At 43.2% G+C, this 12,469-nt stretch overlaps 1 protein-coding gene across 4 annotated transcripts in view; it reads left to right on the forward strand.

The window, feature by feature from the left end:
* Positions 1-12,469, forward strand: part of Pcnx1 (pecanex 1) — a 145,048-nt gene that overhangs the window by 113,441 nt on the left and 19,138 nt on the right. For all 4 annotated transcript variants that reach the window (XM_036206590.1, XM_036206592.1, XM_036206591.1 and 1 more), the window contains 7 exons: positions 966-1,116; positions 3,153-3,294; positions 4,154-4,331; positions 5,000-5,108; positions 5,614-5,743; positions 9,108-9,166; positions 12,180-12,395. In XM_036206590.1, coding sequence (XP_036062483.1) covers positions 966-1,116; positions 3,153-3,294; positions 4,154-4,331; positions 5,000-5,108; positions 5,614-5,743; positions 9,108-9,166; positions 12,180-12,395 — 985 coding nt within the window. The remainder of the gene's footprint in view (positions 1-965; positions 1,117-3,152; positions 3,295-4,153; positions 4,332-4,999; positions 5,109-5,613; positions 5,744-9,107; positions 9,167-12,179; positions 12,396-12,469) is intronic.

Raw genomic sequence — 12,469 nt, forward strand, 5'->3', positions numbered from 1 at the left:
TAGGCCTCTGTTTGGTGCCTGTGAACCTTGGTATTTCTTGCCATCGTGGGAGAGTGCTGTATGCTGTCTTGGCCGATCCCCTCCTATGGTTCCTCACAGTCTCCTCATGTGTGCGGTTCCCATTCCCATGAATGCCTGAAGGGCTGTCTGCAATCTCAAGGGTCTCCTCTGTCAGCTCCCTTAGCTTCATGGCTCTGTTAGTGAGGTCCCCGTTCTGAGAGTGCCTCCCCTTGGAGCTGTGATGGGGCAAGCACAGCCCTCTTCCTTGGTTCCTTTCCTCTGGGCACAGGCTTATTTCTGTAGATCTTACCTGATGCAAAGCACCGGGTCGTGTTTCATTCTGTTCTGGTTCTTTGGTATGGGAGGGTAAGGGGCTGGTACTCCACTTGGGCAGAGGCAAAGGCTCACTCAGTTATTTTAGATTGCTGAGTATCTTTGCTTGTTTCTCTTCTCCAATTTGAACTATGAATTCCTGAACTCCCTCCGGGTACAACTGGACACTCCTTCATGTCTAGGGGGCTCCAGGGTTTCTAACTGTGTGTGACTGGTTTTAATATTGCAAGAAATGGTGTTGATTCCTCCTTCTGTGAATCTAGTTGTGCAAAGATAAAAGATGAGACCCTTGTTCTATTCCATTCTGCTCTTCTCTCGGACCGACTCAGCTGCTGCCCCCTTTCTCCTCTAGTTCCAACAGTTGAACCCATTGCTCAGACAGTCATACGGAACATTCTTGAAGCAGGAAGCAACAGTTCTAGGCCCTCTCACTGAATGTAGTGTCAGACACCGAAGTAGTTACCGTATTTCAGATGTGTGTAAAGCAGTCAGCTAATGTTCAGTGGCTCATTTGGACAGAAAAAACTCCGGATACAGAAATGTTAAACTGTATCTTTTAGATTCTAAGGAACCGGGAGCTCTGCAGTGAGCCTGGTGGGCGCTCCTCACACCCTGAACTTTTTTTCTTTCAGCCTGCTCTCAAGTATGTGCTCTATGCACTGGTTGGCTGTGTGGGGTTTGTAACCCATTACGTGTTGCCTCAAGTAAGGAAACAGCTACCATGGCACTGCTTCTCCCGTCCTCTGCTGAAGACTGCTGAGCACAGCCAGTATGAAGTCCGCAGTAAGTGTCTCTGGAACACCCTTGGTCTCGTGGCTCACTTTACCTTGCCAGCGATGACTTAAACCGGTGTCATGGAGTCACGCTTTGGCTGGTGTTTCTTGCGGTGGACTTGAAGCTCCTGGCGAACCGTCTCCTGTAGAGCACCGTCTCCAGCTCCAAGAGCAGTGGCTGTGCTCCGAGACCATCTTCTCAGAGCAGACTTACTGCTCTGACCCTCAGACCTGTCACTGATGCGTCTCGTGTGGGACTTCTTTCTGGCAGTCCCTAATCTATATCCAGGCAAGCCAGTCCCCTCCAGTCTTCTGTGTGAAAGGTTTTAACTTATGCTTCGGAAGAAAGAAAGTCCCTTATTCCACTAGACACACTGTCCTACTTAAGAACAGTTAACAAACCTCGCTGCAGTTGCTGTTCCGATTTGGGATAAGGTATAGACGGACTGAGAAAGAGATAGAAGGCCTGCCCAGTTAGCAAGCTTGCCACTGTAGGCCGACTCTTCTTGGTCATTAGCCCTGTGATGGCCGTGCCTATACACCAGTGCCTAAATCAGCCCAGTTTGCCTCCTTGGTCTGCAGTGAACTGCTGCTGTAGAGAGGGTGACTCACCCAGTCATTTAAGGGCGAGTTGATATTTTTGAAGAACACTGAAGCCTTTGAAACTGTATAATAAAGTTGACTTCCAGTCCTCACAATGGGCCTCAGTGCTGACCACTGCTTGGACCCTGGAAAGTACAACCAAGTACTAAGGAGCAAGGTGCGATAGAGAGAGACCCTTTGGAAATTATGTGCCTCCCCCTCAAAATGTATGGGTGCTCTGCGTATACACCTGCATGCCAGAAGAGGGCATCAGATCCCATTATAGATGGCTGAGCCATCATGTGGATTCTGGGAATTGAACTCAGGACCTCTGGAAGAGCAGCCAGTGCTCTTAACTACTGAGCCCTCTCTCCAGCCCAATATATGCCCTTTTAAAATAAGGGAAGGTTACGTGAAAGTGTAAGAATTGGTATTCGCCTGCTCTCAGCATCAGAAAAGTAGGCATAGTGAGATGCTCTTTTTGGTTGGTTTTTGTTTGTTTGTTTGTTTGTTTTTTGAGACAGGTTTTCCCTGTGTAGTTTTGGTGCCTATCCTAGATCTCGCTCTGTAGACCAAGCTGGCTTTGAACTCACAGAGACCCACCTGGCTCTGCCTCCAAAGTGCTGGGATTAAAGGCGTGCGCCACCACCGCCGGACAAGAAGCTTTCATTTTTTATGATGAACTATCACTTTTATAAATAATAGCACCAAGTGTATCTAGTTTGTTTGTAAAATCAGTAATTTTACTGGTTGTACATTTTTGTGATCAGTCTAAAGTTTTACAGATTTTGAATCATCATAACAATTTTGACTTTTTGAAAATACTAAACTATAGTAGTAAAGTTGTTGTTTTTTTTTTAAACTTTGTATTAATGTTAGAAGTAAAGACTTCCTAACCATTTGCTGTAGTGTTTTCAGAAAGTCAGAGAACTGTGCTAAATTAACCTTCATATGTTATTAGTGATGAAAATTATTTTAATAAACTGGGTGAATTTAAATCATACATATGTATATCTATAGCATATACTTTAGCATTTAAAAACCAGATACTTTGATAGATCTTATTTATTTAGGGATGAGGCACAGCCCAAGAATCTTTAGCAACTTTTTCTATATACAAATAGAGAAAATGAGAGAAATTATAGTTAAAAATGAGGTCTCAAGAAATGGAGGTTTTGCTGGAGGTGCAGTTCTGTGATGAACATTGCCTCCCTTGGCCTGACCCAAAGTTTCCCACAAACAGCTTATAAAAGTAAACTTAAGTGTGAGTTGTGTCAAGATTGGAAACTGGGGGTGCGGTGGGGAGAGGGGGCAGGTGTTTCAGAGCACTTAGAGGTTAACCATTGAAGTACAGGTTACGTTTCTTTGTGCCGATAGCATGGAGCTAAGTTCATTCTCTTGCCATATGCCCGCTGCTTTGAGCATTGTATGACTTGTGGTCTTCTGGACTTGTTGCCTTATCAGATGCAGCCACTATGATGTGGTTTGAAAAACTTCATGTGTGGCTTCTTTTTGTGGAGAAGAATGTCATCTATCCACTGATTGTCCTCAATGAACTCAGCAGCAGTGCAGAGACAGTCGCCAGCCCGAAGAAACTGGATGCAGAGTGAGTACGCAGTCCTCTGACCTGGGTTGTTAGGTTGGAGCAGTGATAAGCAATGCCTTCCTCTTGGTAAAGCAGTCTTGAATCATGGGTCAAGTCCCGTCAAACACTGTGAGTTCAAGGCCAGGCACCAAAACTACACAGAGAAACCCTGTCTCAAAAAACCAAACAAAACAACAACAAAAAAATTTAATATTGGATGGCAAGTTTGGGCGACGGTGGTTGTGTAAATCAGACTATATAGGTGGTCATTTGTCTACATGGTTATCCTATAGTCATACTCACTAGTTTAGCTCCATGTTATGGCATTTTAGTACATGTTTTTCATGTATTAAATGCAACGATTGTTAAAGTGATAGAAATTTAAAAACTAGAGAACTAGGTTTCAGAACTATAACTTTCTTTCTTTCTTTCTTTCTTTCTTTCTTTATTTATTTATTTATTTATTTTTGAGCTGAGGCTCGAACCCAGGGCCTTGCGCTTGCTAAACAAGCGCTCTACCACTGAACTAAATCCCCAACCCAACTTTTATTTTTAAACATGCTTATTTATGTAGAGGATGAAGATCATAGTATGTATTAATAAAAAGAATGCTATGTTAGTGCCTCTCAGGATGTGATATGCTTATCCATGGAAATCATTGTTATTATGTATTTATTTCTTGAGACAAAGGAGTTGACACTGAACTCGTGATCCCCTGTGTCCTGGCATTATGGATATGCATACCCACCTTGTTCTTATAAGTCAGTTCCAGGGGTTTAAATTTGGTCTGTATCGTAAGCTTAGTGAGGACACGGTAACTCCAGAGTTGCCGGATGCCGGCTATTTTCGAGCTGACGGGCTGTGCCTCTGTCTGTGACAGGCTGGGAGCTTTGATGATCACCATTGCTGGCCTGAAGCTGCTGCGCTCCTCCTTCAGCAGCCCCACATACCAGTACATCACTGTCGTCTTCACTGTGCTCTTTTTCAAGTTTGACTATGAAGCCTTATCAGAGACCATGCTGCTGGATCTCTTCTTTATGTCCATCCTGTTCAGCAAGGTAATCCCTCCCCAGAAGGACATCTGTCTGCAGAGACTCTTGTTAAGTGACCACTTGGTGAGGTCTATGCGGCTGGTTCATTTGACTTACTGGCTTTTAAGTAATAGTCCTCTTCAGTCACCAGTTATTTTGGAGCATATTAAAGTCAGGAAGCAGTGCTTGTCACTGTGGTTCATAAGAGCCAAAGTCAAATGCAGCTTACATGTGGACTGTGCTCACCTGTAGCAGTTGAGGTTCAAACAGATGCCTAGTACAAAGGAAATGGTTCCCTGGTGTCTTGTGACATTACATTTGGGACATGTTTACTCTGGTTCACAGGTATTATGTCCTGGAATAAAATGCATGCATGTATTAGAGACACGCAGAGTTTCTGCTCAAGGACAGTGATTTCGTTGCTTCTGCCCCTCCTTTGTAGCAATACGGAGATTGCCCAGAAGAGGGCAGATAACTCTTAAAACACAAACCCATAAGTCTGTCTTTACATTTAGAAAAATAATCATGTTTATATTAAAATAATGCCAATGTTTTGGCAGTTGATAAATCTTGTCTTACTATGTGATTGGAAAATAATTTGAGTGTCATTTCCCTGATAGGAAGAAGACACATGTTATAGACCTTTTGTTTTCTGACTGAAGTGTTTCCTGACAGCTTTTCCTTTCTTCCCACAGCTTTGGGAACTCCTCTATAAACTCCAGTTCGTGTACACCTATGTCGCACCCTGGCAGATCACGTGGGGCTCTGCATTCCATGCTTTTGCTCAGCCCTTTGCTGTGCCCCGTATCCTTCACTACAGTTTATGAGAATGGCTAGTCATATCCTTGATGAGAATGTCAGCCTACAGTCGGTCTTGACAGCAGCCGTGCCAGGATTGGGATAAGCCAGCAAGGCTCACGGGCTCTGAAGAACTGCCTGTCCTGATGAAGGCTGTGCAACCCACAGATCGGCCAAACATGAGGAAAGATCAGGGATTTGTAAAAAAGAATGCTATTTTTTAATTTTAGAGTCAAAATGTAAGCTATGAATATTTATCGTCTAGGAACTTTTAATGCACTTGGAATAAACAGACAGACATTTTTCATAACAATCATAATTAAATTTCTGGGTGAAAGTTTCCATGCTCCTCACCCCCTAGCCGCGTTACCCGCAGAGCCGTTCTTCTTTGGCCCCGGACTTTGGTTTTGACCTCGGTAAAGTTAGGCCCGGGTATTTCCTCCCAAGATGGACACGTGCGCTTTACCCCTCTGTTCTGTTGGCTGTGTTGCTCCTTAACCGTCGCCCGTAGACTCGGCCATGCTGTTTGTCCAGGCGCTGGTGTCTGCCTTCTTCTCCACGCCGCTGAACCCCTTCCTGGGCAGCGCCATCTTCGTCACCTCCTACGTGAGGCCCGTCAAGTTCTGGGAGAGAGACTATAAGTGAGTGAGGGAACCGCCGGAAGCTGGTTCTGTCCTCTTGACGGGGAAGAATGGCCTCACTGTGAAAAGTTACTGTGATTACAATTTGTTGTGATAAAATACTTGTTTTTTCTAAAAACTTACAATTTGTTTGTTTGTTTGTTTTGTCTTTTGGTGTTTTGTTTTTCGAGACAGGGCTGATCTGGATCTCACTCTGTAGCCCAGGCTGGCCTCAAACTCAAGAGATCCTCCTGCCTCTGTCTCCCAAGTACTGGGATTAAAGGCGTGCGCCACCACTGCCCAGCTACAACTGTTTTTAAAATTTAAAGATTATTATATAGAGTTGAAGAAATAGATCTTTATTTTCTCATCTATATGTGATTCTTTAAAGTATAGTCCTAATTACACTCTTTTCTGCATTTTCTTCCCTGAGGTCTTGGAATTAGTCCCTCGGGGTATCACTGTGAACGTGTGTTAAACAGCATTATACCCTTGTAACAGGTGTGGTGAGCCACAGAGTATTTTCCTTAGACATTTCTTAGAAATATGTTTCTAGAAGTAACCTTTTGTAGATTTCTTTGCTTTTTCAGGAAGAAAAGCTTCTGATAACTTCATTCCAACACTTTTCATGTGCAGACTTTGTTCCTTAGACGGCTGTTTAATCTGATGCTGAAGACCATCCTTGCCCAGAGCCTGTCCACATCTGCCATCTGCTCTTATTTAAGGAAAGTTGCTGAAAGAGGCATGCTGAGCCAGGGACCACGAACATTATTAACACGTTGTCTAGAGACAGCATGTTTGGAGTTATAGTTCTCACCATCCTATGATGCCTCTCTCTGTACTGCCATACAGTGGCATTTTTACTCAGGAAAACAGTGGTCTCTGCTTTGGTACAGTGAGCCAGCTTATGAGCTTGACATTTCTGCTCTGGCCCTCATCTAAAGCTGTAGGTGGTATTTCCCATTTTGGTGAATTTTCATTACTTTCTGTATTCTGTTCTTCTAGGCCAACTTCTAGGCAGAAGTTATACTCTGTGATAGCAGTTTGTAACAGTCTGTAGCAGTATTTTTGGTACCCTTAAACATTCTTGAAATGCTATAGTATTTAAATAGAAGTTTTAGTCAACAATATTTTGAAAGAAACCCCTTTGCTGGGTGATGGTGGTGGTGCACACTTTTAAACCCAGCACTTGGGAGGCAGAGGCAGGTGGATCTCTGTGAGTTTGCGGCCAACCTGGTCTACAGAGTGAGTTCCAGAACAGCCAGGGTGGTTACACAGAGAAACCCTGTCTTGAAAAAACAAAACCAAAAAGAAAAAGAAAAAAAAAAAAAACCCTTTTAAAAATTCAAATGTTTATTTATTTAAAAATAGAAAATGTCCACCATGTCCATTATTCCAGAACTCAGACCTGAAGTATGAGGATTACAAATTTGAAGCCAGCTTGGACTAAATGGCAAGACACTCTGTCTTAAAAAAAAAAAAAAAAAATCCATATTAACATAAATATCATTTTAAACCAAGAGTATTTCCCACCCACCAAATTTTAATGAGATTGCATTGCTTCCAGTTTGGCAAACCTGTAATGTCTTGCTTGCTGGAAGACAGATTAGGTCCACACTTCCCTGCTTCTGCATCCATCCTTCTTGCAGTGTGTCGTTTGCTGGAAATGAAGGAAGAAAAGATCTCCTCACAGATACACAGTTGAAAAGAGAAATGCTTTTTTTTTTTTTTTTAATGTTCTGAGTGTTTTGTCTGCGTGTGTGCATGTGCACTGCATATTGATTGGTACCCGAGGAATTCAGAAGAGGGCATTGGATCCCCTGGAACTGGAGTTAAGGTTGTGAGCCACCATGAGGGTACCGGGGACCCAACACAGGTTCTCCACAAGAGCAGCCAGTGCTCTTAACCACTGAGCCATCCCTCCAGCCCTGAGAAAAAAGTATTTTGAGACAGTTGTAGGTATCTTTCTTTGATCTTTCATCAAAACTCAACAAGTAATGGTGGTGTGGTTTTTTTGTTTGTTTGCGGGGGGTGTTTGTTTTATGTTTGGTTTTTCAAAATAGGGTTTCTCTGTGTAGCACTGGCTGTCCTGGAACTCACTCTGTAGACCAGGCTGGCCTTGAACTCAAGAGATTCACCTGCCTTTGCCTCATGAGTGCTGGTATTAAAGGCGTGCGCCACCATTGTAGGGTGGAGTCTAAACTGAATCTGTGAACATTTAGAAGTGTCTTTTGTCTAGACTGATCTATTTGTCCTCTTTGAATGAGATTTTTTTACTTGTACATAATTTCTGGCATTTATTGGTCATTTGAAAATGACATGGTTGTTGAGTAAATAAATAGATCTCCAAGTGCTGATAGAATCATTGCATAGCCATTTAAAAAGGTTTTCACAGTATCACCGATCTCAGAAGAGTAGTAGTGAAGTGTATTGTACTAAGAAGCTGTCACACTCATGGTTGTGATTCAAGTTTTCCAAAATTCTATTTTTTTGCCTGAAATTTTGGATTTTGTTATTGAGCTACTGCCGTGTTTCCCTTGAAGTGATAGGCTCGCCTTCTCTGTGTTGGTAAATGCCTGTAAAGCAACACTTCTGAGTCACCTCATACTTTGCTCACATCTTGGAGTAACCGTGGTTTTCAGAGGAGAGCCACCAGTTCAGCCTCTAGTTGGGATCACTGCACAAGAACCCTTCCCTGCAGACAGCGCAGCACTTCCGAGTGGGTGGAGTGCTGTCTGCAGTGTCTCCTTTTGTGTATGGGATACTAACGTGGCCTGTACAAGGGGTTGGAATTCAGACTTCGAGCTTTGCTGCTTCCTTTGGGACATTTCGCATGTGTGGCAGTGCAGGCTGGGTACTGTGTAGCCCTGCCTTGGTCCGCGGTCAGGCACCGATCTTATTCAGCCATGCATTTCCACTGCCAGTGCCCGGTGTCATGTGGTGAGAAGCAGCAAACACAGTTTGGTGTTAGGATAGTTCTGACCTGGAAAACTGGGTGTTCAGTTCTCCTGACTCCATTCGGGAGATTGGCCTTCCGTGGACCACAGAACGTCTGGGCATTTCTAGATAGGCTTCCATGGTGATGCACTTGGGAGAGCTGTATGCAGTCTGTGTTCGTTTTTTTCTAGTCAATTTTTGTTTGCAGTACATTCATAGATACCTTTTTATACTCTGTAACGAAACATGAGTGAGGAGAAAGCTGTTAGGTTTATGTGTTGTGAAGATATGAAGGAAGAAAATAAAAATTTTAACTAAGTCTGTGCTACCAAGTTAATTATATAATCATAATTTTTTCTAGATTTTCCTACAGAAGTGAGATTTATCTGTATCTTATAGTTTTTCTAAAGTATAAAATATTAAAAATACGTTATTTTGTTTTCTTCAGCACAAAACGTGTGGACCATTCAAATACCAGATTGGCTTCTCAGCTTGATAGAAACCCAGGTAATAGTCCTGTCTGTAAAGAGGCAAGTCAGTGTTTGCTTTATGTGTTTGTTCTTACTTACATAATCACACGCGCACACACGTTCACGCTTCACCCTCTCTTACTATAAACTCTAAAAGATGTTCTGTTGGACATGGGGTCTCTGGGTAGCCCAGCCTGGCTTTGAACTTACAGTGCGGTACAGACTGGCCCTTAAGTCACTCCCTCCTGCCTCAGCCTCCTGGAGGCTTGGTTTACAGGTACAGATAATCATTTCTTAAAAACCAGATAGCCTTTACTTTTTTCTTTTTTACTTAGCCAAGTGTAGTTTATGTGACCTAGAGCATATCCAGTATATATACTCTTCCTTGATAAAATGTCTCTTAAGAACGCCAACATTATTTTAAATACACCATTCAAGGACAGTCCTTATGTAAGCTAAGTAGAAATCAGATGAAAACTAGATAAGAATGTTGAGTATGCCAAAATGTGTTCTTACACCTTTCTCCCAAGTGCTAAGTAAATATTAAAATTTTATTTTATTTTATTTTATTAATTGTGTGTATAGATGTCCTTGGGGATTTTCTAATACCCACCCAAGATGATGCTTCAGTGGGTGGAATTTTGGTGGTGGTATCATTATCCAAAGTTTGGTTCTTAGCTTATTGGAAAATCTCATTTATCACCCTGTTCCTGGGAACCTTGCTGCTCCAGCTATGCGGGACTAATGAATCAGTTAATTAGCTCAGGAAGCTAATTAACATTACTCCCCAATAGACTGGAATATGTTCCCATTTAACACATACATTTCTTCAAGTGCTCTGTCCATCTGAGAAACCAAACTCTAAGAATCAAATTGATTTTCAATTATAAAATTGAACTAGAGGGAGGCCCTTACTTGAGATTGCTCACTTATAGTCCCATAGAAAAAAAAAACCACCTCATCCACCTTATCTCCAGCACGTGCTCACGTGGATTAGAATCCTCAGATACTGGTAACACCATCCTTAGGAAGAAATCACACACCTTTTTAATGAACAGACATACAGCAAGGTGCAGTTAGATCCTCAATTCTCCTCATTGTCATAGTGTGAGTTTAAAATAATTCCCAGGCCTTGAAAATTTGCCCTTCTCCAATACTTTTGACTGCAGCTCAGGGTTGCTGCTGTGGATGGGATGCCTGTAACGGTAACGGTTGGTTATTATAAATTGGTGGAGTTTTTGCTCATGCTTTTCTTCAGTGTAACTCATGTGCAGCTCTGCAGGTGCTGCTGCTGCTGCTGCTGTATCTGCATTTTCAGTTTACTTCTGCTTCTAGGAGTCTTCATAGTATTTGGGTTCTGACTCATGTCTCTTTGGGTTTTTTGTTTGGTTGGTTTTTTGTTAAAATCTTACATAATCTTGTCCTTTACCAGGTTATCCTTTTGTTCTCTTGAATTCTGTATCCTGTATATTTTTCATGGAAAGGTATATTTCATTAAATGACAGTAGAAGTCCTTAATCATAAATAATGCAGAAGTCCTTAGGGTGCATCTATTCAGATCTCCGCACTGCACAAAACTGAAACCCTCAGAGGGCTGTTAGGACTTCTAACTCTTTAGGATTTATTTTCTTTTTAAGTGTGCATATGTGTGTGTGTGTGTGTGTGTGTGTGTGTGTGTGTGTGCGTGCGCGCGCGCGCACGTGTGCATGCTCAGGTATGTACCAGTGCCAGAAAAGGGACCTCCTAGAGCTGGCATTGACAGAGGTTTGTCAGCTGATTCAGCTCCTTGACTTTAACTCTTGATTCTGAAGAGTCCCGAATTATCTTACATGTATTACTGAGGTTTCCATTGCTGTGATAAACACCTGAGATTCACAACCTTAAAAGAGGGTGAATGTGTTCTGTTCACAGTTTCAGAGGCCTGTCTGTGGTTGCCTGGCACCATTGGGCTGTGTGCTAAGGGCTTGTGTTGAGATGTGACAGCAGAGTTGCTCATGCCAAGGTGACAGTCACTCTTTACAGGCATGTCTCCATACCGTGCTTCCTTCTTTTGTATTTTTATTTTCTTATTTTTTGTTTTCAGTGCATTCTAAACACAGTTTCCTCTCTCTCCACTCCTCCAATCCCCACACCTCATCCCCCAGATCCACTCCTCTGTTTCCCTTCAGAAAAGAGAAGACCTCCCCAAGATATCAGCCGAACACAGCATAACAAGTTACAGTAAGACTAGACACAAACCTTCACATCAAGGCTGGGTGAGGCAACCCAGGAGGAGGAAAAGGGTCCCCAGTGCAGGCATAAGAGTCAGAGACACCCCTCCCACACATACTCCCACTGTTGGGAGTCCCCAAGAACACCAAGCTACACAACCCATAACTTACATGCAGAGGACCTAGCGCAGACCCATGCAGGCTCCGTGATTTTCGCTTCAGTCCCTGTGAGCCCCGCTTAGTCGATTCTGAGGGGCATATTCTCCTGGTGTCCTCGACCCACTCTGTTTCCTACAGCTCTTTCTCCTCCTCTTCTGTGGAGCATTCTCTGAGCCCCAGAGGAGGTACCCGATGGCGATCTCCAGTTTGGGCTCTCTGCCTAATGTTTGACTGAGGTCTCTGCATCTATCTCCATCAGCTGCTGTGGGGCCTCTGATGACAGTTGGTCCAGGCACTGATCTCTGCCGTCCTTCCCTCTGCTCAGCACCACCTCCCACGGTGTCACCAGCTAGGCATGAGCCTTTGTGGGACGTTGTGCATCCACACCAGAGCGCTGCTTTGGATTTGTGTACAGGTTGTAGAGGATGGCATGTATTTTTTTTCTTGCCACATAACTGTAAACACAGCTGTAAGGGGAATTTAGTTTCAGGTTGTGCATTGTTTCGTCTCCCTCTGTAGTCCAGGCTGGCCCAAATGTGTAGCAGTCCGGCTTCTGCTCTCCAGTGCTGGGATTGCAGCCTACCTTAGGACCAGCTAGTTTCAGTACTTTTAATGATCTCATCCATCAGTACAGCAGGTACTTAAAGTGAAATAAACTTTCCTTAAAATCTCTTCTTACAGGATCAGATGACAACAACCTGAACTCCATCTTCTATGAACATTTAACCAGATCCCTACAGCACAGTCTCTGTGGTGATCTGCTGTTAGGAAGATGGGGAAACTATAGCACTGGGGACTGTTTCATCCTTGCCTCCGACTATCTCAATGCATTGGTGCATCTCATAGAGATAGGGAATGGCCTGGTCACTTTCCAGCTGCGGGGACTTGAATTCAGAGGTAAGATGTCCATTCACCTTCTGTTTTCTGAGTGTGCCTGTGATAGCTAAGTCTTATATGTTTAAATCCCCAAT

Source organism: Onychomys torridus, chromosome 14 (genome assembly GCF_903995425.1).
Source record: "Onychomys torridus chromosome 14, mOncTor1.1, whole genome shotgun sequence".
In the NCBI taxonomy this organism is placed as follows: domain Eukaryota; kingdom Metazoa; phylum Chordata; class Mammalia; order Rodentia; family Cricetidae; genus Onychomys; species Onychomys torridus.